This window comes from Mesoplodon densirostris, chromosome 19 (assembly GCF_025265405.1).
Source record: "Mesoplodon densirostris isolate mMesDen1 chromosome 19, mMesDen1 primary haplotype, whole genome shotgun sequence".
Lineage (NCBI taxonomy): Eukaryota > Metazoa > Chordata > Mammalia > Artiodactyla > Ziphiidae > Mesoplodon > Mesoplodon densirostris.
Window position 1 is genome coordinate 12,788,906 of NC_082679.1, and position 26,764 is coordinate 12,815,669.

Consider the following 26,764-nt stretch of genomic DNA (forward strand, 5'->3'; position numbering starts at 1 on the left):
GAAGTTCTTTCCCTCTCTGGGGTTAGTTTTCTAACTGGTAAAATTGGTGGATCAGAAAGGGTCTCTCAAGGCCACCTCAGCTCCAATGTTTAGTAACCTCATGATTCCAGGGGTCCCTGGTCTGTTTCTCCAGATAATCCTCTAACTGGGTCAGCTTTCTCTAGATAACCAGCACAGGTAGTCATGCTTTCTAAAATGATCCCTAGGGACTTCCCTGGTGGTCCAGTGGTAAAGAATCCACCTTACAATGCAGGGGACGCAGGTTCGATCCCTGCTCAAGGAACCGGGATCCCACATGCCATGGGGCGACTAAGCCCGCGTGCCACAACTGCTGAGCTCGCACGCCTCAACTAGAGAGACCGTGTGCCGCAAACTACAGAGCCCACGCGCTCTGGAACCCGTGCGCCACAACTAGAGAGAAGCCCATGCCACAACGAAAAGTCCCGCATCCTGCGGGCCGTAACTAAGACCCGATGCAGCCAAATAAATAAATAAAATGCTCCCTAAAAGCTGGTACCTACTCTTGGACAATCTGAAAACTGGGTGTTCCATCTTGTCCAAATCCTCAAATTTGGTTCCCATCCCAGCAAGACCCCCCAAATGGATTAGCTGTTACCAGATAACCACGGCACTTGATTCCTCAAGCCATAAAGGCAGTTACCCTCTCCAGAAAATCTGCAAATTACCATTCCCAATAAGAAGATAATCTGCTAATTTAGGCCCCCAGAACCACTTAATCCACCATCATTTACTGACCCCAATAATCTCTCAGCCTGAATTCCCTCTACCATAATCTTCATCCTCTGTTATCCACCCCAAGATCTTCTTTAAACCCCATTGACCATCACCAATCAACCTCATACTCTTATTTCCTTCCAGATAATCCACAAACCCAAGAAGCCACTCCAATGAACACCCAAATGCATTACTTACTCAGAATAGTCCATAAACTGTTAGTCACCTAAAATAAGACGCCACCCCACACATCGTAATCCTCAACGTAATCCTCAAATTCTGTTACACATCCACCCACACATGTTCACACCGGATGCTCCACAAACCCAGCCATCCGTACCAGATACCTGCCACACACACACCGCCGCTGACAGCAGATAAGCCACGAAGCCAGTGGTCCCCGCAAACACACTCCTCCATACATTCCCTTGTCCCCGAAATCCCCCGCGGCCTCAGACCCCCGCCTGCGTCAACCCCGAAGCGGGCACCTGGTTGCGCAGCACCGCCCGCGCCTGGCGTAGGTCGCGCAGAAAGAGCTGGTAGACGTGCGCCTGGACCAGCGCCTCCCTGCGCGCCTCCCACAAGCCGAGCAGCTTGTGCCAACCAAGTTCGAGGTGCGGCAGCCACTCGTCGAGTGCCAGGCCCGGACCCAGCTCGGTGCCGTCGCCCGCCAGCAGTGCCTCGCTGGCCGCCACGATGCGCGCGTAGTCCTCCTCGCGCTGGTCCACTTCCTCCTTGAGGGCGGCGTGGCGCGCCAGCAGCGCGTCCGCCTCTTCCAGGCTGCCGGGCAGGGGCCCCTCGCCGCCGCCCGCCGTCTCCTGGGCGCGCACCAGCCAGTCCAGGAAAGCGTCCAGGTCATGTAGGAAGCGCTGTAGGCGCCCGGCCGCCGCCACCGCCTCGCCACAGGCCTGAGCCGCGCTAGCCAACGCGCCCCACTCGGCACCCAGTTCCTCGGCACCCTGATGCAGCCGCGCAGCCTGAGCCGGGAAGCGCACAGCCAGCAGGGCCGCCTCCTCCTGGAGGGCCGCCTGGCGCGGCTCTAGCGCTTGCAGAGCAGCCTCCAGGCCGCTGAGGCGCCACTGCAAGGCGCCGCCCGCGCGGGGCGCGTTCTCCACAGCCCTCCGCTTCTCGCGCATCTGGGCGCGCACCTCCGCCACCTCCAGCAGGTGGTTCTCCACCAGCAGCACCGCGTTCACCTCCTCTTTGCGTTGTTCCGCCAGCTCCACGATGCGGTTCCACCTGCCCAGGGGAAGCAGGGCGGCTTAAGGAGGACGGAGACCCCTCTTGGGTGTGGAGGGCCCATCGACCCTAGGTAGAACCCGGCCACTGTGTGACCTTAGAATGTCACCTTATCTCACCGAGCCCCAGTTTCTGTCTGTGTAAAATGGACTCTACCGGGTACATTTGCTTAGAACAGCGGTTCTCAAAATGTAATCTGAGCAAGGGCAAAACTATCTTCATCAAAATGCTAAGATGCTATTTGCCTTTTCACTTGCATTCTGTCCCGAGTGCACAGTGGAGTTTTCCAGAGGCTGCAGGATAAAGACTGACTGCAGAAGCAGACCTGAGAACTCAGCTGCCTTCTCCTAAGCCAGACATGAAACAGATGTGCAAAAACGCAGAACAACACCATCCTTCTCGCTACATTTTTTTTGTTTTGAAAGGTTTTTTTTCATTAAAACATGTTAGCTATGTTAACAGACTAAGTTTATTATTGTTATTTTTAACGACGTAATATTTTTAAATTACTCAGTATTAATTTCTAATATAGTAAATATTAATAGATATAACCCACTAAAACAAGCTCTTTGGGGTCCTTAATAGTTTTTAAGAGTGCAAAGTGTTCTGAAACCAAAGAGTGTGGGAACTGCTGGCTTATGACATCAGATAATACATTGGATGCAATGAATAGTTACTGAGCATGTACTATAAGCCGGGTGCTAAGGCAAACCTCTTTCATTCCGAAATAAATAAATGGGGAAAATTACACATTGCCCTGTGCCTTCAGGCAAGTGATGATATTTCTCTGGGCCTCAGTTCCCTTTCATAGGCAGTGTATGGTCCAGTTTATAAGCACAGAATCCGAGCCAGACTGCCTGGCTGTGTCAGGCTCAAAGTCAAATCTGAGCTATGTACCCTTTGGTTAGTAACCTTCTCTGTGCCTCAGTTTCCCCGCCAGTAAAATGGACATAGCACAGTATCTACCTCATAGGGGTGCTGTGAGAGTCAAATGAGTTATGGTTTGTGAAGTGCTTAAAACAGTACCTGTTAGCTACTATTATTGAGTGGGGATAATAGTCCCCACTATTGATATGGGGACTTGATATGGCCCCGAAGACCATATCAGGGCCTTTGCCTTGGCTGTGCTCCCTGCCTGGAATGCTCGGTACCCTCCCTCCCCTCCCCCATATGTACTCTTCCTGTGGCTGGATCCTTCTCATTCCCCCCACCCCTTTTATTAAGCTCTGCCCTCACCATCCTGAAATCCTTTTCTCAGCCAGCCCCCAGGGAAGTGGCCCCAAAGCAGGCTGCCCTCCCTTCTCAGGGAAGCTGAAGGAAAAGGGCTTCCCCCAGGTCCACCCGAGCCCCCCGGGTCCCTCACCTGGAGGACCCACCTGATGGGGGGACCTTCCTTGGCTGCCTTCTCATCCCCTTTGAGGGCCCAGCTCAAAATGTTATGGCTGACCACAAGATCTAAAATCACCCCCAAGCTCCAGTTATGCCCTACCAGGTCATAAATCCTTAAATAAATCCTTAAAACTCTCTAAATATCTTGTCCACGTATTAGTCTATTTGTGAACTCTCTGTCACCTCTAGAATGGACACACCACAAGGGCAGAAATTAGGACTCTGAAAGCAGAAGGACTCAAGTTCAAGTTCTGCTCTGGCCAGATTTGCCATGTGAACTTGGGCAAATCATTTCCATCTCTGATCCTGTTTCCTTATTTGGAGAATGGGGATAATTATGTCCACTTCATTGGGTGTTTAATGAGTTCATGTGGCTAAAGCACTTAGCACATCATCTCACTAAACGGCGTAAATCACTATTGCTGTCATTATCTTTTTAGGCCCTGGTGCCCTGGGATTGTTGAGTCTACAGAGACTTGGAAATCACTGGATATTGGGATCTTCCAGCACAGCAGTTAAGGGCACAATCTTTGGAGTCAGACAAATCCAGGCTTGATCCCCATAACTTGCCATGTGACCTCAGGCCACCTTCACCTCTCTGAGCCCCCATTTCCTCCTCTCTCACATGGGTAATTTACACCCCACAGAATTGCCGGGAAGACTGAATATATATATATATATATATATATATATATATATATGATCAAGAGCCCCAGTTCTGGATTCAGGCAGAACTGGGTTTGACTCCTACTTACTAGACTGAGTAAGCTTGAATAAGGATTTCACCTCTCTGGATCTGTGTCTTTATCCATAAACCCTACCTTGCAAGAACTACTGGCAGTGTTCTAGTGGGAAAGATTTAATTTGTTGCTATTCTTAAAGACTTCTGAATTCTGGAAACGTTACTATGGAAATTGGGATATTGGGAGATAAAACCAAAGTACTTGGAAAATTTCCTGGCAGATAGTGGATACTCAATAAATCATTTCTGAACAAGTAAGTTAATACCCCATTGAAAGGTATCGTGTCCTCATTTTACCACATCACCACTAGCACTGGGTATTTTAATTTTTTCAAGATTTTGCTAATTTACTAGATGGCCCTTATCATCTCGGGGATTTGAAAGTGCACGTTCTTGATTTCTACAGTTGGTGAATGAGGAAAAGAATGATGGGAAGAACTGGTGTGGGATACCTAGAAGAACTTCCAGCCCCAGGCCTCACCTACCTGCTGTTGAGGTGGTCCTGGCAGGAGCGCACCTCTTCTGAGCTGGGGTGGCCTCCTTCCACCAGTTCCTGAACTGTGCGGTTCACATCCAGGACACGGCCCATCAGACTGTTCATCTCCTGGTCCAGACTCTCAAATCTGCGGAAGAAGGATGGACGTGCTCAGAGAGGCCTGGACCCTGGGGACCTGTTCACTGGCTTTTGGGAAGCTGCCTTCCCCTGGTTCTTCTCCTAACTCTCCAACCTCACCTCCTTAGGCTCCTTTGCTGGCTCCTCTTCTTCTACCTGCCCCTTAAATGTTAGATTCCTCAGGGCTCCATCCTGGGCCCTCTGAGCTTTCCCTCACATCCTGCCTGACCCATCTCACCCACTCCCACAGTCCTTGCCCCTGAACCCATCACCCACACATCTGTCTCCAGCTTCAACCTCATTCCTTTTGAACCTGTCTCCAACATTAAAGCCTGCTGTGCATCTCCTCCAGGGTCCTCACTGTACTCAAACTAGCTTCAACATCTCCCCCAATTTGTTCTCCCTCTGGGTCTCCATCTCAGGGACAGCCCCCACCCCCATTCCCTGGGCTCTGTTTTGGACAAACAGTCCCCCCAAGCCTGTCTGCCCCCATGGCCTGTCTACTTGGGCTCCAGCCCTGGTCCAGTCCTGTCCTCTCCTACCTGAATCCTCACCCCAGCTGCCTCTCTGGGCTCCCAGCCACCATTCTCACCCCCTCCAACCTACCCTCCACATGGCAGCCAGGGAAACCTGTTTTAAGTTGGCCATGGTCCTCCCTTGTTTAAAACAATGCCCAAGGCTGTGGCTTGGGTAACTGTGGGCACAGTAACAGCGGGGACCAGGCCTGTGTTTCCAGCAATGCTCAGCCCAAGACCTGGAACAGGGCAGGAGCTCAATAAGTACCCACTGAATGAGTGGATGCATGAACATGCTCAGAGAGAGATGCAGAGGGTTCATCCACTATCTTAACAACCCGTTTCTAAATCTGCCGACAGACAAATCAGTATCTAATGTGTCACATGGTGGTAACTGCTGTGAAGAAATGTGAAGTGGGGTGAGGGAAGAGAAAGTGACAAGGGTCAGAACAATTTTATAGCTAGGGAGGTAACATCTATGCAAGGGCAGTGGGAGTCCCAGGGAGAGGGGTCAGGCTGGGACACCCCTGGAGGAGCTCAGGTTAATTTCGTGCCAGGTGACTATAAGCCTCATAGTAATAATAGCAGCCGCTCATGGAACGCTCCCTGGACCCAGGCGTTTGCCAAGTAGTTTGCACATACTAAGTCATTTATTGTTCTCCAGTAGCCTGTGAGGTTGGGACTATCATTCCCATTTTACTGGAACCCCCGGTTCCAGGTGAGTGGACATGGGAACTGTTGAACCAAGGAACGAGAGACCGTGTGCGTGAGGAAGGGGACCGGGGAATCCCAGCAGTGCGCGCTCACCGGTGCTGCACCACCTCGACGTCGTCGAGTGAATCGGGCACACGCATGGCGAGCAGCCACTGCTCCTTCTCACCGATCCACAGCTCGCACGCGTGCACCTCGCCGAACATGCGGTAGACAGCGAGGGCATCCCGCAGCCACTGGCGCCGCAGAGCAGCCACCTCGGTCACCTCGGAGAATAGCTGCTCGGCCTCCACCACGCGCACCTGCAGTGCCACCACCAGTGGCCCGGCGCCGCTGGCGCCCCCCAGTGCCGCCAGCTGACGCCGCAGGCCGCCCACGGGCCCGCGATGCGCCTCCACCTCCCCGGTGAGCGCGCGGTGCTGGCGGGCCAGGCGGCGGCTGGATGCTTCGTCGTGGCCGAAGTCGCCCGCGGCTGCTAGGCGGTAGGCGTCGCGGAGCCAGTCCAGGAGACCGTCTAGGTCAGCACCGAACTGGTGCAGCGCCCGCGCCTCCTGCAGCCGCCGCTCGCGCCGCGCCGCCGCCTCTTCCAGCCGCTGCCAGCGCCGCCGCGCGCTCGCCGCGCGCTCCGCCAGGCCCGCCAGGTGCACCGTCTCGGCGCCCGAGCCCACGGCGCCACCGGCCGCGGCCAGCTCCTCGCCGCGCCGCAGGGCCTGCTGCAGCAGCGCCCGCCGCCCGCCCACCTCGCCCTGCAGGATCTTGTGCTGAGCCAGGAGGCGCGCGGTGCTGTACAGGTCGTGGGCGCCGTCCGCCGCTCCCACCGCGCCGCCTCCGCCCGCCGCCTCTAGGAGGCGCTCCTTGTCGCGGGCCCAGCTCTCGGCCTCCTCCAGCTCCTGCAGCAGCGCCCACAGGCTGCGCGAGGCCTCCAGTTCCGCGCGCCGCCCAGCCGCCTGCTCCTGCAGCTCCGCCAGACAGCCGTGCACGTGGTTCACGCGGTTGCAGATGACCTGCGGATCGCAGGGCTGGTAACCTGGACCAGGAAAAGGGGCAGATCCCGGGTTGGGCACGGGCCAGGGGGCGTCCAAGAGAGGGTGGTACAAGGCTACCTGCCTAGTCCTTGGCCCGACTTTATCAGATGCTAGGTTACACCTCCCCTCCTCCAGGCAGCTTTCCCTGACACCCCAAATCTGGAGCAGGCGCCTTCTCTGGCTCTCCCAGGCTTCTCTGCTTCCCATCCCAGCCCGGACCACTCTGCCTGTGACTCCTTCACCCAGCTCTGAACCCTCTGGGCCGTCACTGACAGTCTGTCTCCCCTACTGGACTGGGAGCCCCGTGAGGACAGGGCCAGGGACTGTCTCCAGCACACCATGTCCCCACCACTGCCCAGCACAGGGTGGAGCCCAGAGCAGTCACCTAGTGAAAACGGTGACTTACTGATTGAATGATGAATGGAAACAGAGATTCAGAGAATCCTAGAATGTGTATATTTTAGTGTAAATATACAGTGTTTTCCCTTCAGAAATGGACCCGATGAAACTTCTCTACTCTTAAGCTATGCTTCTGGGTTCCCTCTCTCATCCTCTGTCACCGTATCTATTAACCCAGTGATGACCTAAACTCCTTTTTTGTCTTCAAATATTTCACCTTCCTCCTGGACCTCTGGTTTGTGACTAAGAACTGTGAGATTAACTTAATGGGTTGCAGCCAGCATTTCTTTAATGAAATGGAATAGAATGAATAGAAAATATCAGAGGTAAGGAGAAGCATTGTTTTATAAAGACTTTGTGTCTCTGTGTGTCTGTGTCTGTGTGTGTCTGCACGTGTGCCTGTGAACTCTGGGTCATGAGGTAAATGTATTTCTTACTGGGTCAAAACAGTATGAGAGACACTGCCCTAGATGGCCTGTGGGATTTCTGCATTCCTGGACATTCACTGAAATTGACCCAAATATGGAGGCATCCAACTGAATTAATAAACATCAACAGCATCCATGTATCTGGCCCTTACTCTGACACACTGTCATTTAGTTCTCACAACCATTCTATGAGGCCAGTGTCCTCCTTAGCCCCATCTTGCAGATGAAGAAACTCACACCCAGGGAGGGAAGCTACTTGCCCAGGATCAGCTAAGAATTAGTTGAGCAGGACGCCACACTCTGGACCACTTAGCAGACAGCGCTGCCTCCCGTCACCATGACAACACCCCCCCACACACTAGTCTCTTTGCTGTTTCCACGGTGCTGCTGGCGCATTGTCACCAGGCACCGAGACCTCACAGGGAAAAGACCGAGGGAGCTTCCTTGAGAAACATCCGTAAGAATGAGGATGAAGAGTGAAGATGAAGGAGAGGGTCCCCACAGTGTCTCGTGGGGTCATGAGGTTGGTGATGGGCTGAGCTAGGATGGGGATGTCTGCACTGGGGCTTGGAAGGAGACCTCAACATCTGCTCTTAGGACATGACCCAGTCCATGAGGGTGAGAAACCCCTGGCCATCCTGCAAGCTGGACAGCGTCTTCCTTTCCTAACAATGCTCCAGGATTCCCAAGGGCCATGGCTCCAGATAAAGGAGTGAGACAGACTCAGCCTCCAAGCCCTCTCTCTGATCAGCTCTGCAGCTCTGGGCCTCAGTTTACTCATCAGTGAGAAATAAAAAAGCAGCCCTGATGCTGTCAGCACTCATACACAGTTGCACAGGACACAACATCAGACAAGACCACTCTGCAATAGGGATGCAGCGGGACGAGGACAAGACCGTTCCACAATCACGTCTGAGAGCACCCAAAACAAAGTCACTGTGCAAACCACAAAAATGGCCACCCCCCTGCCCGCCCCCTCACCTGGCCAAGGTGAACCACTCCTGCCAATCCTGTTCCTCCCACTACCTGGATAAAAATGATTAAGATGTGCAATCATCTAATTACCCCCACTTCCTGACAGCATCCAATCTGCAGCAAAACACACTATGTTAAATCATCCCAAATCACCTAACACAAGCCCACATCCTATAACAAGCCCCTCTTAACATCCTCTTACTAAGATGCCCCATGGTTCCCCTGGTGTGTGCAAAGAACCAAAAAACCCAGCTTGGTTTGACTACAGCAGGGTTCCTGGTGGTCTTTGGCTGGAGGGCGTTGACATCAGTAAAATGAGAACATTTTTAGAGCCAGTCTGGGTTTTGCCTATCAGCATCCATGTCCCTGCATCTGATAATGGCGCCCCACCCCCCTCCTTCTCAGTTCATGTCTTTGAAGGGAGCTGACCCCACTCTTGGCTCTGGGAGGGCATGTCACATAGATGTGGCCAATTAGATCACTGGATAGCCTGGGGCCATAATGCTTGGCTGAGTGATGGGAACGGGACCTACAGTGGGCTAATGAAAACTTTCCTTGGACCTTTTGCCAGGATATTGAGAGAAAGGGGCCTGTCTCTTGCTGGGTCTGCGAAGCTGCTGGATGATCCCAGATTTACACCACAAGGGGAGGGACAGCCCAATAGTGACACAAACATAAAGACTGGAGTCAGAAACAGATGGAGTCTTAAAAGCATCACTGAACTATCCCTGGATCCAGCCATACCTGAAGCAAAGCTCATCCTTTCCTGCACAGTTAGTTACATCAGCCAGTACATTCCCCTTTCCTCCTTAAGTGAATTGAATTGAGTTTCTCTCACTTGATGCTAAACAGGCCTTGACAATAATTACCTTACCCAGTCTTTTTATGGTATTCACTGAGATGAGTTGTGAAAGGCTTAGCACATAACAAGTGCTCAAGAAACGTGAACTATTACTGCAGAATCTCAAAACAGGAAGAAGTCATGTGGTCCAACCTCTCACTCAAGGCACTAATTTCCCATGTGATATCCCTGATGGAGTGTGATCCTAGTTGGTGCTTGGATGCCTCCAAAGATGGGGAGCTCACTCCTTCATTCTGCCTCTCAGGAGACATTCTGCTTCTATTAGCACCAGCCCTGAAAGTCTCCACCCCAATCCCCAACCTCAGACTCACCCTGAAGCTGGGAGAAACGCAGGGCAGAAGCATTGAGCGCCTCCACCCGCTCACTCTGGGCCGAGATGTCCCCCTCCAGCAGTCCATGCTTCTGCAGCAGGTCCTCTGCCTCCACCAGGTGCTGCCCACACTCCCGGGACAGCAGCTGAGCCTACAAGTAGGGGCAGCCCTGAGTATATTTTTGGCATTGGCCCTTAGGCCACTCACGCCCCCCGCATCGCCCATGCCAGCCCTCTGCTTCTCTACTCCATCACTTGAACTCTGATCTGTCTCAGTCTCCGTGTATCTGTCATCATCTCTCTCCATCTCTGTCTCTCTGGATGTCCCATCTCTCATCATCTCCCCAATTCTGGGCTCTGTCTATCTCACCGTGTCTCCCTCTCTATGCCTCCATCTCCCCCTTCTTCTGTCTCTCTTTGCCTTCCCCCCATTCTCATTTACACTTCTGTCTCCATCTCGACCTCTATCTCTTTCTTTCCATGTCTCTCTCTCTTTTTTAAAAAAATATTGGGACTTCCCTGGTGGTCCAGTGATAAAGAATCCACCTTCCAATGCAGGGGACGCAGGTTTGATCCCTGGTCAGGGAACTAAGATCCTACATGCCGCGGGGCAACTAAGCCCACGCGCCACAACTACTGAGTTCGCACATCTCAACTAGAGAGCCTGTGTGCCACAAAACTACAGAGCCCACACGCCACAACTACAGAGCCCATGCGCCCTGGAGCCTGTGCGCCACAACTAGAGAAGAGAAAACCCTCATGCCACAACTACAGAGAAGCCTGAGCGCCACAACGAAAGATCCGGCATGCCTCAACTAAGACCCAATGCAGCCAAAAATAATTAATTAATCTTTTTAAAAATATTTATTTATTTATTTGGCTGTGCTGGGTCTTAGGTGTGGCATGCAGGATCTTCCGTTGCAGCATGTGGGATCTAGTTCCCTGACCAGGGATCGAACCTGGGCCCCCTGCATTGGGAGCGTGGAGTCTTACCCACTGGACCGCCAGGGAAGTCCCTCCATGTCTCTCTTCGTGTCTGTATTTCTCTCTCTCTCTTTGCTTCCATCCTTATCTCCATCTTGCTCTGTATCTGTCTATCTGTCTCCAGTAGGTCTCTCTCTTTCTCACATGGATTCCATCTTCCTATGTGTCTTTCTCTGTAGCCATTTAGATTTCTGTTGCTACCTTTGGGTCTGCTTCTCCAGCTCTCTCTCTTTCTTTCTCTGATTTCTCTTTCTCTCAAACTGTCGCGATCTTCCTCTGACTTAATCTCTCTGCCTCTCTGTCCCTGACTCGCTCTGTTTCCATATTACTGTGTATTTTTATCTATTTCTCCAGATATTTTTCTCTCTTTCTCACACGTTCTTTTTCTGCCTCTCTGTCTCTCTCTGTATCTTTCACTCTTTCTTTTTGTCCCCTTTTCTCTTTACCTCTTTCTGTCTCTCTCCCCTTCCCTCTCCATCTTTGACAACTCTTTCAGTGTATATACCCTTTCCTCCCCTCCTGGCATGCCACTCCCATCATTGGCCCCCGATCTGGCCCCTACCTGCATCTCCTCCATCCAGTCCACCATGTACACCATCTCCTGGAAGACTTTCTGCAGGGCCAGGTTCTGCTCGAGCCGTGTCCGCCGGGCACCTACCAGCCCAGTCAGCAGGGCCCACTGCCGCAGGACACTGTCACGCTGGGCTGCCACGCGGCGGGCATCATAGTAGCTTTCAATCGCCAATGCCTGGGCCAGCTCTGCCACGCCCTGCACCCGCTCCTCATAGGCCGCAATGTCTGCCTCAATCGCTTCGTGCTTCTTCATGGCTGCCTCCACTGCTGGCAGCTCATACCCAAAGTTGTCCTGGGGCAGGGCAGGCCACAGACACTCATCCGCGTTGCCTCAGCAGTCAACCTGCTACCTTGAGCCTGCGTGACCCTGGAAACTCCCCCACTGGCTCCTGTTACTCTGGAGACCAGTCCCATCCTTCTCTGTTACCCTGGAGAGCAGCCCCACCACCCCAAGTTACCCTGGAGACCAGCTCCACCCTTCCCTGTTACCCTAGAGACAAGCCCCACCATCCCCAGTTACCCTGGAGACCAGCTCCACCATCCGCAGTTACCCTGGAGACCAGCTCCACCCTTCCCTGTTACATCTCTAACCCTAAACTTGTTACCCAGGAAATAGGCCCCATCCTTCCATTTCCTTAGAGACTGGGGACCAGGCCTACCATATGCTGTTACTTAGGAGACCAATTCTATCCTCCTGAGTTACCCTGGACACCAGATAACAACCTCCTTTGTCACTTAAGAGATAACTAAATACTCTCCCTCTTCTGTCCTCTCTAGTTACCCTGGAGACCAGTCTCACCTTCCTATTACCCTGGAGAGCAGGCCCACACCCCTCCCCCGCCAAACACTTAGGAAAACAATTCTCCCTTCCCACCTTCATTTGTCACCTAGGAGACTAATCCAACACTTCTCTGTTGCTTAGGAGATCAAGTCTCTCTCTCTGGTCCCAGGACCATCAGCGTCATCCTCCCTCCCTTTCCCCCAGAGCCAAGCCCTACGCCCTGTACCTGGGACACCAGGCGCTGGTTCTCATTCAGCCAGCTCTCCCGCATAGCCACCTTGTGGTCAAACCTCTGGGCTAGTAGTTCCAGCTTCTCCTGCCGGATCAGCTCAGCCCGTAGGGCAGCCTCCCGCTCATGTTCTGCCTTCTCCAGCTGTCCCCATGCCTAAGGAGGCAGGAGGAAGCAGTCAGATTCCAACAACTGCCCACAGTTTAATGGCCCTGGCTCCTCTATTTGAGGTCACTCCTAGCACTTGTGGCACCTTTGTGCAGATTGGAAAGAAACGTTGCTTCCTCGGGACACTTTACTGCTGGAAAAACCATCAGAATGAATATCCAGTCCATGATGTCTGCAGTGTGAACGGCTCCCTTGAGCAGTGCACAACCTACACAACTTCACAGAGCAACCCTTCCTCTCCCCTACATCCTCAGCCTCACCTTGTCAATATCCCAGATGCCACAGCCCTCCCGGGGCACGTAGAGGCGACGGTTGCTGGCACGCAATTTGCTCTGGATGCTGAAGAGCAGCACCTCCAGGTTCCCCTTCTCCTGAAACCTGAAGGGGCCTGAGCTCAGGAACCCTGCCTCCACACCTCCACCGGCTACCCTCCCTCCTGAGCTGGGCCTCACTTGACGGGCTTCTCCAGTGTGCAATACGTTGTGAAAGCCTGAAGCTGCTGCTGCACCCCACTCAGTGAGTTGGCAAACTTCTGGTTGCTGATGAGGCCCACGGTGCGGTGGATCCAGGCCAGCAGCTCGGCTGCCAGCTCCTCGTAGCGCTCAATGATCTTCCCCACCTCCAACACCTGGTCCAGGACCTGACCCGGCAAAGGAAGGTGGGGTCAGCCTCATCCCAGATATGGTTCCCAGGCTCCCACCCTCCCCATTCCTTGGCTCCTCTTACCTTCCCAATTCGCTTCCCCTCCACAGCCAGAGCCTTCATCTTAGAGAAATAATGGTAGAAGGAGACCACATAGGTGATGATGGACTTCTCATCCGGAGCCTCCATGTTCACATCTGATGATTAAAGGAGAGGGAGGGAGCATGATGATGAGTGCTCTGACAGAGAGACAGAAGGTATTAAGTGGTGGGAGGGAGAACTCACTCTTACTTGCTGTGTGACCTTGGGCAAGATAGCTAACCTCTCTGTTCCTCAGTTTTTGTATCTGCCCAGTGGGCATCTACCTCATGGGATTAAATAGTGCCTGACACATATAAACCACCATAGAGAAATTATCTATAATGATTTCTTTTTTTTTTTTTTTTTGGCTGCTTTGGGTCTTCATTGCTGTGCACGGGCTTTTCTCTATTTTCAGTGAGCAGGTTTTTTTCTCATTGCGGTGGCTTCTCTTGTTGCGGAGCATGGGCTCTAGGCACGTGGGCTTCAGTAGTTGCAGCTCATGGGCTCAGTAGTTGTGGTGCACGGGCTTAGTTGCTCCACAGCATGTGGGATCTTCCTGGACCAGGCTCGAACCCATGTCCCCATGCACTGGCAAGTGGATACTTAACCACCGTGCCACCAGGGACATCCCTCTATAATGATTTCTGGAACACACTATTCTACTTTCTACCTCAGGGCCTTTGCACATGCTGTTCTGTCTGAAACACTGTTCCTTTTCTTCATGCCAAACTCCCACTCATCCTTCAGGGCTCCACTCGACTTAAGTTTCCTCAAATAAGCCTTTCTGTTCATCCTGTCTGGAGATGGTCTCCTCTTGTTATTCTTCCTCATAACATCTTATCATTTCTTCCTAGAACGAATCACAATTTATAATTACATATTCCCTTATGTGATTATGTTCTTACCTAGAGTTTGAGCTCCATGAGGACAAGGGCTATGCCTGTCTTTTGCCACTGTTCCTGCCATGCCCAGCACACAGTAGGAGCTCAGTAAATACATACACTAAGTGATGAATGGTATGTGAAGTTTGAAGTCAAGGACATGGGCTTTGGAGGCAGCCTGAGCTTGAATCCCAGCTCAATCACTTACTCACTGAATATCCTTATAAAATAGACCTAACTTCTTTGAGCTCAGTTTCCCCATTGTTTTTTTGTTTGTTTGTTTTTGTTGTTTTTCAGTACGCGGGCCTCTCACTGTTGTGGCCTCTCCCGTTGCGGAGCACAGGCTCTGGACGCGCAGGCTCAGCAGCCATGGCTCACGGGCCCAGCCGCTCCCCAGCATGTGGGATCCTCCCGGACCGGGGCACGAACCCGCGTCCCCTGCATTGGCAGGTGGACTCTCAACCACTGCACCACCAGGGAAGCCCCCCACCCTTGTTACAGTAAGGATAGTCACAATGCCAGCCACCTAGAAACACTATCAGTATTAGAGAGAATAACCTGGCACAGAGGAGAAACTCAGTAAATCCTGATTATCATTTTAATTTACTCATTGAATGCACAGCATTATACTTTGCTCTTATTCTTCCTCATCTCATGAAACTGACATCCAATAAACACCTACTATGTGTCAGGCACTGTAAGAGGCAAGGTAGAGGAATGATTCAGACCATGAATTCTGGAATCAGAAAGTCCTGTTTACTGGGTTTTCAGTGTGACACTGGGCTACTGACTTCACATCTCTGAGCCTTTGTTTCCATCACTTTATAACAGGATTGATGACTTCTATCCAACCAGGTCAGTGTGAGGATGAAAGGGAACAGTGCTGATACAATTCCCAGCCATGTGCTTGGCACATGGTAGATGCTCAGAAAAGGGCAGCAACCCTTATTCCAGATATGGGGGATTGGTGGGGTATGATTATGGCCATTATTCCAGAGATGGGGGCTGGAATTGGGTGAGATCATGGACTGGGAATGAGGTTGAAGTCAGGGGTGGGGTTGGGAATAAACTGAAAATGGGAAAGGGGTTGGGGATGAGGACAGAGTTGTGGATGGGGACAGACAAAGGGATGGGCTGGGGATGGGGAGGGGGGTGGGCATGGGAATAGGACAGTGCTGCAGATTGGGTTGGGGATGGTGTTGGCTTCAGGGATGGGACCGGGGTTAGGAAGAGAGGGGGGTTGGGTTTGGTGGGGAGGTGATTAAGGATGGGGTTGGGGAAGGGGGGTTAAGCTGAACACAGGAATGGAGATGGGGGTGGGTTTGAGGTAGAGATAGAGAAAGTAGAAGATGTGGGGATGGGAAGGAGGTGGGATTGGAGATGAGGAAGGGGAGGGAGATGGGAGGGAGCTGGAATTTGAAATGGCCTTGGGGTTTAGGATGATATTGCAGCCAGATGGGGTTGAGTCTGGGATGGCACTGGGGTTGGGAGTCCCCCAAGAGGAAATCTGGGCTGGGGCCATGCAGGGCTCACCCTCAGGGTCCAGCAGACGTGCCAGCCCCAGGTGCTGCTCAGCCGTGCGGAAAGCTCTCTGCAGGTTGTAGTTGGCGTTGGACTTGGTGAGTTTGCTGAAGTCCACGAGATCGGGCCTGGGCAGGGGCACAGAGAGGGCAGGCAGCAGGCAGGCTCCAAAGCCAGTGGGCAAATGGATGAACAGACATCCCTGTCTGAGTCCCACCCAGGGCGAGGGCAGGAGGAGCACGACCCGGCCATTGAGAAAGCTGTGTGTGCTGGTGCATGTCTGTACAGCACTTAGCTGTGGGTGTGAGCGCTGCGTGAGGGCACATGTACGTCTGACTTCATGACACACACGTGTCTACGTGGGTGTGTTTCTGTATAGTATTATGTAGTGCTTTGAAGTATGAGGTCTGGAGCCAGTGCTCCTGACTCAAGCCCCAGCTTGGCCATTTCCTGGCCGTCACTCTGGGTGAGCTACTGCATCACTTTGTGCCTCAGTTTCCTCGTTTGTAAAATGGGTAGAATAACAGCATCTGCCTCTTAGGGTCATTGAATATTAATGACTTATTGGAACGCACTTAGACCAATGCCAGTACACCCAGTAAATGGTTCCCTTGTTAGCAGGACCCTGGTTAGAGCTTGCAGGTTTCTGGGTATGTAGGTGGGGCTGGGTATCCCCATATGTGCATGAGTGTGTACATACGGGTTCTGGCTTCCCTCACACTAGAGCAAGTCCCTCCCAGTCTCTAGGCCTCAGTTTCCCCAAACTGTCACATGGTCAATCATGATGTGGGTGTAATTTATCTGGGTACCCTTCCTCAGCCAGTTCAGCCCCGGGCCCTGAAGTATGAATAGGTGGGTTCACAGGGAGGCAGATGGGGGGCCTGGGAGCTCACCATGAGGAAGGACTTTCTGATGGGAGGAGATGCTGTGCACACTCCAGAGTGGACCATGCATGGGGAGTGAGCTGCCCACCCTGTGGGCATCCAAGCAGCAGGCAGAGGTAGAAGCCATATAGATGCATGAGTATATTCCTGTGTGCACACATCTGTGCAAGGGCACACGTGTTTCCATGTGTGTACAGGGTATGTGGCCCGGACAGGGGACTGTGTGTGCATCTGTGTGTAAGTGTGTGTGTTAGAGCATGTGTGTGAATGGAAATGTGTATGTGTGCAGAGAGGTGAAGGGGGTGGGTCCTGTGTCTGTGTGTGTCATCTATATACATCCGTGTACAGGTGTGTACCTGAGGGATGGGGGTGGGGGTAGGGTTCAGGGCAGGGCTGCCCCAGGCCAGGTGGTACCTGTGACGGTGGATGAGGGCATTGAAGGCCAAGCCGTCCCGCCAGCTGGTGGTAAAATTCTGGATGTTTACCTCAGGGTAACTGGCAGCGTGGAAGGGAGAGACAGAGGCAGAGATGGAGAGAGTCAGGAGGAAAGAGGCAGGAAGGGAGAGAGAGACAAACAGAGATGGATTGATGGATGGTTGGATAGATAGATAGATAGACAGATAGATAGATAGATAGGAGATAGATAGATGATAAAAGATAGATGATAGATAGGTGGGTAGATAGAAGGGTAGATAGATATAGATGATATATAAGTAGATAAGGAAGAAAGAAAGGAAGAAAGAAAGAAAGAAAGAAAGAAAGAAAGAGAGAAAGAGAAAGAAAGGAAGGAAGGAAGGAAGGAAGGGGAAAGAAAGACAGAAAGGAGGAAGGAAGGAAAGAAAGAAACAAAGAGCCAGGAAGATGGAAAGAGAAAGAGAGAGGGAGGGAGAGGGAAGGGGACAGGAGAGGAGCAAGAAAGAGAGAGAGGCAGAGGGAATAAGCAAGAGAAGGAAAGAAGGAGAAAAGATGAACGGACAGAGAGAGACAGAGAGAGACAGAGAGCAAGATACAGACAGAGATAGGGAAAGAAAGGAGTGGGGAGAGAGATACAGGAGGGGAGAGTGGAGGGGAGGAGAGATCGGAACAAGGAAAAGCAGACATAGAGGTAAACACAGACACACGGAAGAACAGATAGCATTGCAAGACAGACAGAGAGCCCCAGGAGGACAAGAGTCAGAGAAAGCCCAGTCTGCATCCATACCTGCCCCTCCCGCCTTCCTCCCAGGGCTGCTCTCCAGAGGGCACTTCAGTTTCAGGTCAGGCCCCTCCCAGCAGGGGGACCAGGGACATGGCCGGTGGTGTCTGCGAGCCCCTCTTCCCAACCCCACTGAAGGTACCAGGACGCTGAGCTGCCTAAGCCCTGGTGTGTGCCCCCCTAGGCTGAGGGGTGGCTGCTTTCAGGGGTGGGGGAGCAGGGGAAAGCTTGGGAATAGGGTCAGGGGTCCATCCAGGTGCACATGAGGCCTTTTGAGGTGCAGGACGAGATGGGGGGAGAGAAGGGAGAAGGATGGGGACAGCCCACCACCTTCCGACATTGTTCCCTGAGGAGTCTGAGTTCTAAATTTGAACCTGGCCTTCTGGATTGTTATACAGGTTTATTCATCAAGGTCGGAAGAGTCTGCTACCAGTTCATTAATTTCAGATGTAACTTTTGATGCTGAGGATTTGGGCTGCCCCTTGAGCTCCTGTCCCAGAGGGAAGCCCAGAGGTTAGGGCCTGGCCCTCCTCGGGATGTGGGAGCTTACCCAGCTGTCTTCATCTGACACCACAAGAGCAGCGCGTCCTTGGCCGAGCGAGTCTCTCTGTTGTCCTCAGTCTCAATTTTGATGACTTGAATCTGTGAGGATACAAAACATGGCTGTTGGGGTGTGGAAGGCTTGAGCCTGAGAGTGGCAGCAGAGATGGGAGAGGCAGCTTCAGGCTGAGGGTGGGAGAACCCCTTCTCTCCCCCTCCCCTTCCCATATGGCATGTCCACTCCTCCCTCCTCCCAGAGTCTTTCCTACCTGGCCCCCTCTTCACCTCCCTATGGCCACACGGTGGTCCAGCTCCAGTCTCTTCCTTGGGCTCCCAGCTCCCAATTTTGGCCATGACCCTCAACCCAGAGGGATCCTTCTAAATCTGATTATGCCCCTCCTCTTGATAAAACTCTCTAATTTCTCCCCATCTCAGACAGAGTAAGATCAAATTGCTCATCACAGATCACCAAGGCCCTGCCAACCCTTCTGAGCTCAACTCCTCCCTGTCTCCCCCCGCCTCCCAGTCTCTAGCCATACTGGTCTTTCTCTACCTGCAACATGCCAAGCTTATTCCTACCCCAGGGCCTTTGCATCTGCTGTGCCCCCTGCCTGGAATGCTTTCTCCTTTCATCTTCACTCAGCCATCAGCTTCTCAGAGAGCCCTTCTCTGGTCCCCAAGGCTAAAATCTCAACACAATCAACTGGATATTTTAGATTGCTTTTACTGCTTTATCATAATCTATTCTTTTCTCATAGCTCTTTTTACTTCTCTGCTTAGAATTGATCCTTTTCCCATACATGTCTTGTTTGCACATTGACGTGTTTATTTATTATCTGTCTAACCTCCCCACCCGTGTCTTGCTCCATAAAACAGAAAATTTGTCTATTTTGTTTCTGAACTGGAGCAAGACTGCCTGGATTCCAGTTCCAGCTCTACTACCTAGCTGTGTGATCTTGAGCATATTACTTCACATCCCTCAGCTTCAGTTACCTCACTGGTAAAATGGAATAATGAATAGTACCTAATTTTTGGGGTTGCTGTGCATATTAAATGCCAAGTGCTTAGAAGAGAGTAAAAACTATGTAAATGAGGATCATAATGATGGTGGTGATAATGATTTTTTAAAACAGGGTTCCTGGAACATATTAGGAATATTTTTGGAATGATTGATTGAGTGGGTGAGGGACACCGTCCTAAGGCCCCACCCTGGGGGGTGGACTGGGCTGGGGTCACTTGGAGATCACCTGGAAGCGCAGGATGATGGTCCAGACCAGCCCGAGGGTGAGTCGGTGGTTCCCGTCCACGATGTCATGTGAGCCCACGTTCTCCAGGTGCACACGCTGCTCCTTCAGGAACTGCAGTGCCTTGTCTACATTTTCCAGTGAGTGGATCCTCATGCGACCACGCGTGGGCCTTGGCTAGGGCAGCAGGGGCATTAGGAAATCCGGCACCTCGCCAAGAGCACTGTGCCCTCGACCCCACCCCTTCCAAAGAAGGCCACCCCCATAACTACGCTCCCCAACCCCATGTCCAAGTCCAGGCCACGCCCCTTCAGTCTTATCAAAGACCCAGGACCTAATCCTTCTAAAGAAGGCCTGACCCGTTCATAGCCAGAACCTTTCAAGTCACCTCCTTTCAGGACTTTTTCAAGTTCCAGGCCTCGCCCCTTCAACTTAAGCTCCACCTCCAAACTGATAGCCACGCCTTTTATCATGAAGCTCCGCCCTCTGCCTGTAGCCATACTCCCGCCCCTTCCATTGGATCTCTGCCCCAGGCCACCAATGTTTTGCCACTAGTTCCACCACTCACTTCCTCCTTTTCAGGTCCCTGTCTTGAGCCACGCCCATTCCTATCAGGCCCCGCCCCACTCCAGGGCTCTCCTCTTTTTTTATAGCTCTATTCCTTCCAAGGGTGTTTGTTCCTAGCCATGGCCCTCACGACTTCCTGAGCTTCAGGCTCTGGTCCTTTAATCAATCTCTAGCTCCATCAGAACACCACCCTTTGCGATGAAGTCCCATCCAAGCCCAGAAATACAACTGCAACCCATACAACAAGCCACACCCATACAAGAGTTCCGTCTCGTCCCCCAGACTCCCGTGACCTAGGCCTCACCCTTCCGATGACAACCACACCCTCAACCGTAGACCCCCTACAACAAGAGTTCTGCCCCTGTTTTATAGCCATGCCTCCTACTACCGCAACCCCAGGCCAGTCCCTTCTAATAAAGCTCCTCTCTTTTCCAATAGCCCCACCCCTTCCAGCGGAGCCCCACTCAAGCCCAGAGTCCCGCCCCGAAGGACAGCCCTCTCTGACGGAAACCCGTCTCTGTTCCAAGCCACACCCCCAGGCTCCTCGCAACCAGGCTCCATCCCTGGGCCATAGCCCCGCCCACCCAAATGAGGTGCCTTTTACCCACCCAGCCTTTCTTAGGTCGCTCCATCCACCCATTAGCCAGGCCTGCAGTAGTCCAACCCGAGACGCTAGGGCCGCCCCCTTTACCCAGCCCTTCTGGCCCCCTCACCAGCTGCTCCCCGGACAGCACTTCCAGGAGCCGCGTGAGCACGAAGCCATCCCTGAGGTCCGCATAGAGGTCCCCGATGTGGCAGCCAACGCGAGCGAGGTGCGAGTTCACCCACTTGGTGAAGGTTTTCTTCTGCACGGCCTCCCGCTCATCTGCAGGACAGGCCCTGATGAGCCCTCGTCTCTTCCAGGAACTCCCCCTTCCAGCTTCACCCCAGCCCTCCACCGCCAGCCAAATCCTGCTCAGGCCCAGCTCCCTGCAACTATCAGGTCTCTGGGCAGGCGGCTCCTCCTACCTGGGACGCCCTCCCCCTCTCCCCCCCTCCCATGCCCACCTGGAGACCGCTTCTCTGTCCTTTAAAGTTTTCCTGAGATGTCACTTCCACAGGAAAGCTGCCCTGTTTCTTACCCTAGTCAGCGCTGTTCATTCGTTCAGGAAATACCTGAGCACCCACTATGTGCCCCACACTGTTCTAGGCTCTGAATACGAGGCAGAGCTCAGTTTAGTGGGGACACATAATACGCTAGGGAGCCACAGCGGGTTAAGGAGGGAGAAGGACAGGATGAGAGTTGGGTCTCAGGAATATCTCTGGCTTCTGTGGGAAGGGTGCATCAGAGAGAGCAAGAATAGCAGCCCAGAGCCCAGGGAGGAAGAGACTGGGGAAAGGACCCAGGAGAGAGAGGAAGAGGCTGGACCAGGGCAGAAGCTGAGGGGATGGGAGAAGGAGGCATACTGGAGAGTTATTTAGAGATGAAAAAGTAAGAGTCAGCCAGTGACAGGCTGTGGGGAACGAAGAGGAAGGAATATGCTAGACTGAATGTCCCTTGAGAGCAGGAACCACATCTCCCCCTCTGTAGTAGCTGGACTGCCAGGTTTCCCACATCCCTGGGGCAAGAAGTAGGCACGGGATTACTTAAGCGGGGTGGGGGAGGGGAAATGTGTACAACTTCCGCCTTGCTTGCTTACAAAGAAATTGTTTGGGACCTCTCTTCCCTCTTCCCATTTTTGTTATTTTTTTGGCGGCGTGGCATTTGGGATCTTAGTTCCCCAACCAGGGATGGAACCCATGCCCCTGCAGTGGAAGCGCAGAGTCCTAACCACTGGACCGCCAGGCAGGGAATTCTCGCTCCATTTTCTTTTTTTTAAGTAACAGTTTTAGGGACTTCCCTGGTGGTGCAGTGGTTAAGAATCCGCCTGCCAATGCAGGGGACACGGGTTTGCTCCCTGGTCCGGGAAGATCCCACATGCCGTGGAGCTACTAAGCCCGTGTGCCACAACTACTGAGCCCGCGTGCCTAGAGCCCGTGCTCTGCAACAAGAGAAGCCACCGCAATGAGAAGCCTGTGCACCACAACGAAGAGTAGCCCCCGCTCGCTGTAACTAAAAAAAGCCCAGCAACGAAGATCCAAAGCAGCCAAAAATAAATAAATTAATTTAAAAAAATAACAGTTTTAGTATGAGCTACATTCCCATACTATAAAATTCACCCTTTTAAGGTGTAAATTCAGTGGTTTTTACTATATTCACAGAGTTGTGCAACCATCACTTCTATCTAGTAACATTTTTATCACCCCAAAAAGAAACCCTGTACCCATTAGAAGTCACTCCCCATTCTCCCGTCTCCTAACCCTAGGCAACCATTCATCTATTTTCTGTCTCTAAGGATTTACCTATTCTGGATACTTCACATAAATGGAATCATGCAGGTCTTTTGTGTCTGGCTTCTTTCACGCAGCATAATGTTTTCAAGGTCCGTCCACGTTGTGGCATGTATCAGTACTTTATTCCTTTTACAGTCAAGTAATATTCCATTATATGGATATACTACATTTTACTTCTCTATCCATCAGCTGATGGACATTTGGGTTGTTTCCACTTTTTGGTGATTATGAACAATACTGCTACAAACAATAAGGTACAAGTTTTTGTGTAGACACGTGTTTTCAGTTATCTTGAGTATCAACCTGGGAGTGGAATGGCTGGGTCATCTGGTAACTCTATGTTTAACCTTTTGAGGAAATGCCAGACTGTTTCCCAAAGCAGCTGAACCATTTTACATTCCCACCAGCAATGTACAAAGGTTCCAATTTCCCCACATCCTCGCCACGACTTGTTATTTTCCTTTTTTATTTTATTTTTTAAAATTACGGTCAACCCAGTGGGTGTGAAGTAGTTTCTCAATGTGATTTTTCCCCCAGGTTCATAATTTATTGTATAAATTGAGTATCACATGATGAGTTGACATTAGTTTCTCCAGGCATGAGAACTTATGAGATGAGGTACAGTTTAGAATCCATTTATGTGGCTTTCACAGCTGGAGTTTTTTTGGACCTTAACTTGAAGTATAAGACTATCCAAGCAATGCCTTTATACGTGACCAGTACACAGTTCATTCTCCCTGTGAGAGTATAAGAGTTGAAATATTTTTTGATACCAGTGAAATGGAATTGGGTGTCAGTTTCTGGACCTGCCACAATTCCAGCCTTCTAAAAGGCACAAACCGCCAGCCTGTCTCAAGGTGGTTTCGATTTGCACTTCCCTAATGATGAATGATTTTGAGCATCTTTCACATGCTTATTGGCCGTTTGTATTGCTTCTTTGGTGAAATGATCTATGCAAATCATTTGCCCACTTTTATTTTATTTATGTATTTTTGGCTGTGTTGGGTCTTCGTTGCTGCGTACGGGCTTTCTCTAGTTGCGGCAAGTGGGGGCTACTCTTTGTTGGGGTGTGGGGGGCTTCTCATTGCAGTGGCTCCTCTTGTTGCAGAGCGCAGGCTCTAGGCACACGGGCTTCACTAGTTGTGGCACGTGGGCTTGGTAGTTGTGGCTCGCGGGCTCTAGAGCACAGGCTCAGTAGTTGTGGCACACAGGCTTAGTCGCTCCACGCCATGTGGGATCGTCCCGGACCAGGGCTCGAACCCATGCCCCCTGCATTGGCAGGCGGATTCTTAACCACTGCACCACCAGGGAAGCCCTGGTCCACAGAGCACGGGATGGAAGAAGGAACTGAGAACCCACACTAACTGCTTGGAGCAGAGCCTCCTTGCCAATGAGGCTGCTCATGTAGGGACTATCCAGGGGAGAGAAATAAGCTCCTATCTCCTTTAAGCCACTGTATTTTTGGCTCTCTTGTTACAGCAGAGACCTTAGCCTGTACAGACACTGTTTGCATTTTATCACTAAATAATTTAGCAGTCGCACTTTTAAGTTTCCCATGAGTACAGAAATCATGATTTATATTGCCAGTTTATTTCCATTTTTAGCCACTTGAAATCTCCCAATAACTTTTATTTCCTAACATTAACCATTTGTAACATTATCACCTGTTGCATTTGACTCTGGCAGTAGAAAATACACATTGCTAGAAAACACACACTGACTGACCTGTATTTTTTTGTGCTTCAAGTTGGATCTTGAATGTTTGCCTCTAATTTGAAAGTGAATATGCAGAAACAAACAGTAAATCCAAATGGCAATCTTGTTTGCCTAAGTGTGGGTTTTGTGCTGTTTGGATAGGATGGGGGACCTGTGTGAACACATGGATCACACACGAGGAAGTGATGACAGAAAAGATGCTGAACTGGGTATTTGGTGATTCTGCCTTCCAAAGGCGATGCCCATAGCAGATTGTGGTCCATGCTGAGGCCCAAGTAGAACTTGAGTGCATCCCCAGCGTGGTGCAGAATGAGGGCAACTGGATTCAGTCCTGCTTTTACTGATGACCAGCTATGTGACTTCAAAAGCACATCCCTCCTCTTTGGGCCTCCATTTTCCCATTTCCAAAATGAGGGTTTAGGACTAGATCAGGATTTCTTCAGTGGGTTCTGGGGGACACTGGGTGTTTGGGAACTCATGCTTGGAAGACAAGGACCCAGGAGAATATTTTTAATTTTGTAACTTCATTTCAATGATCCTCAGAGAAAATTAATAGAAACACATCCTGGACTATCTGGATGGTGACTTTATAGAGGACTACGCTGTGAAACTTGGGGGTTTGTGGTTACAATCTCGTTAGCATGAAGCTGGGGTCCAGAACTGAAATGCCCACCAGGGCCAGGCAGGCTCCACATGAGAGAACGAGGCCCTCCTAAAAGGGGGCAGCGGCCACATGGCCCTGGCGTCTGGAGTCTCACAGGAGTGAAGACCTAGCGTTGCCATATCACATGATGGCCCATGAGGTGCCAAAAATCTGGAGATAAAAATCTCCCTGTTTTTAAATGTTGGCAACTGATTTACGTTTTTTTTTTTTTTTTTTTTTTTTTTTTTTGCGGTATGCGGGCCTCTCACTGTTGTGGCCTCCCCCGTTGCGGAGCACAGGCTCCGGACGCGCAGGCTCCGGACGCGCAGGCTCTGGACGCGCAGGCTCAGCGGCCATGGCTCACGGGCCCAGCCGCTCCGCGGCATATGGGATCCTCCCAGACCGGGGCACGAACCCGTATCCCCTGCATTGGCAGGCGGACTCTCAACCACTTGCGCCACCAGGGAGGCCCTGATTTACGTTTTTATAAAACACAGTGGGGCTGAAAACCAAATGTGTCCCAGAGTGCCACTTCTGACCTAAGTTGACATTGAATGTTTACTGTGTTGGTGAGTGTGTGTGGCTACCTCACTGGATGTCTTCCATCTGCCCCTCAGGTGCCTTCTCCCCTCTTCTGCACCTACTCTGAGCCCAGGGAGCCTGGCTGGCGTGAACTATATGAATGGGCTCCCTGGCCCTTAAAGGCCTCAGACTTTTGGCTGGGTTTCGCTATCAGGAGATGAGAGGAGAGAGAAAGGGCTGAGGGACTTGTTCCCTCCCTGCCTAACCAGCTTCCCCAGGACCTGGTGCCTCTCCCTACATCCCCCACTCCTCCTGGGGATGCCTCTCTCCCCTCTCACTACTCCCTGCCCTGCCCCAGTCCCTGGGGGTGGGGAGGAATCTCCACACCTCTCTAAATAGTCCCTTCATTCAACTCTCCTTAATTTTACCCCTTTGAGGGGGCCATCTGCTTCCTCCTGGCGCTCTAGCTGGCACACATACCTTTGGGTTGTCAAGACTCCAAGGCAAATGATAAACGTCCTACCTCTGCCATTGTGCTCATATTATTTTGCCATTTATATATTCTTCCCCACTGTGGTAGTCACCAATCACAAGTGAAATGCATTTCCTTAGAATAACACTTTAATTTTTCACATCTTTAATACACTGAGGTTTTCATAGAGTAGGAACTAACTACTCCCTTATCTACTACTGGTTACAGAGAAAGGATAGAGAGAGACAATATGTAAATGATATGTTGGCTATTAGTCTGCGAAAAGTTAGGAAGCTGGAGACACTAAGTATTGGTGGAAATGTGAGGACATCATAACCCTCATGCCTGCTGGTGGGGCAGCCATTCGGAAGGCAATCTGAGTCAAATTAAATTAGTGCATAGCCGCCATGGGCCAGCAATTCTTTCCCTATGTATATGGCCCGTAAACTTTTCCACGCTGGTTTATAAAGAGCATGTATGACGATGTTCAGTGTAGTGCTATTAGCGGGGACGGGGCAGGGACAGGTTGGGGGTTGGGGAGAGCCTGGTTGTCCATTACTGGGAAAGTGGAACATGGCGAGTGCACACCATCAACTCTATGCAGCAGTTAGAAGCCAGAGTAGAGGCGCACAGAGCCACATGGATGAGTCTTGAGGCTACAAGGCATAGCACTGAATGAGAACATAATGCAAAAAATGCAATCGAGACTATGATAAAACATGCATCGATTAGCAATACCTGCATGTACAAACCCACATGTATAGGGCTCCCAGATTTATGACAAAGTGAAATTGCAGTTCAGTAG

General features: G+C 51.5%; 2 protein-coding genes across 2 annotated transcripts in view; both read right to left on the minus strand.

The window, feature by feature from the left end:
- Window positions 1-26,764, minus strand: part of SPTBN4 (spectrin beta, non-erythrocytic 4) — a 70,432-nt gene that overhangs the window by 38,102 nt on the left and 5,566 nt on the right. Inside the window, exons 2-15 of the mRNA XM_060083236.1 lie at window positions 20,947-21,098; window positions 19,670-19,843; window positions 18,433-18,524; window positions 17,102-17,182; window positions 15,816-15,931; window positions 13,405-13,517; window positions 13,131-13,318; window positions 12,939-13,056; window positions 12,508-12,666; window positions 11,490-11,792; window positions 9,945-10,095; window positions 6,041-6,971; window positions 4,591-4,728; window positions 1,224-1,974 (exon numbers count right to left, since the gene is read on the minus strand). Coding sequence (XP_059939219.1) covers window positions 1,224-1,974; window positions 4,591-4,728; window positions 6,041-6,971; window positions 9,945-10,095; window positions 11,490-11,792; window positions 12,508-12,666; window positions 12,939-13,056; window positions 13,131-13,318; window positions 13,405-13,517; window positions 15,816-15,931; window positions 17,102-17,182; window positions 18,433-18,524; window positions 19,670-19,843; window positions 20,947-21,098 — 3,467 coding nt within the window. The remainder of the gene's footprint in view (window positions 1-1,223; window positions 1,975-4,590; window positions 4,729-6,040; window positions 6,972-9,944; window positions 10,096-11,489; window positions 11,793-12,507; window positions 12,667-12,938; window positions 13,057-13,130; window positions 13,319-13,404; window positions 13,518-15,815; window positions 15,932-17,101; window positions 17,183-18,432; window positions 18,525-19,669; window positions 19,844-20,946; window positions 21,099-26,764) is intronic.
- Window positions 23,243-24,010, minus strand: LOC132480517 (ATP synthase membrane subunit K, mitochondrial-like). Its single transcript, XM_060084765.1, has 2 exons — window positions 23,966-24,010; window positions 23,243-23,431 (listed from the first exon to the last, which is right to left on the minus strand). The coding sequence occupies exons 1-2, from the start codon at window positions 24,008-24,010 to the stop codon at window positions 23,243-23,245; spliced, it is 234 nt and encodes a 77-aa protein (XP_059940748.1).

Bases quoted from the DNA above. Each gene is read 5' to 3' on its own strand.
- LOC132480517 (XM_060084765.1), bottom strand. From the start codon at position 24,010: ATGAGCAGCCTCATTGGCAAGGAGGCTCTGCTCCAAGCAGTTAGT. The intron at 23,432-23,965 runs GTGGGTTCTCAG...TGTGCCTTTTAG, and splicing joins CTCTGCTCCAAGCAGTTAGT to AAGGCTGGAATTGTGGCAGG.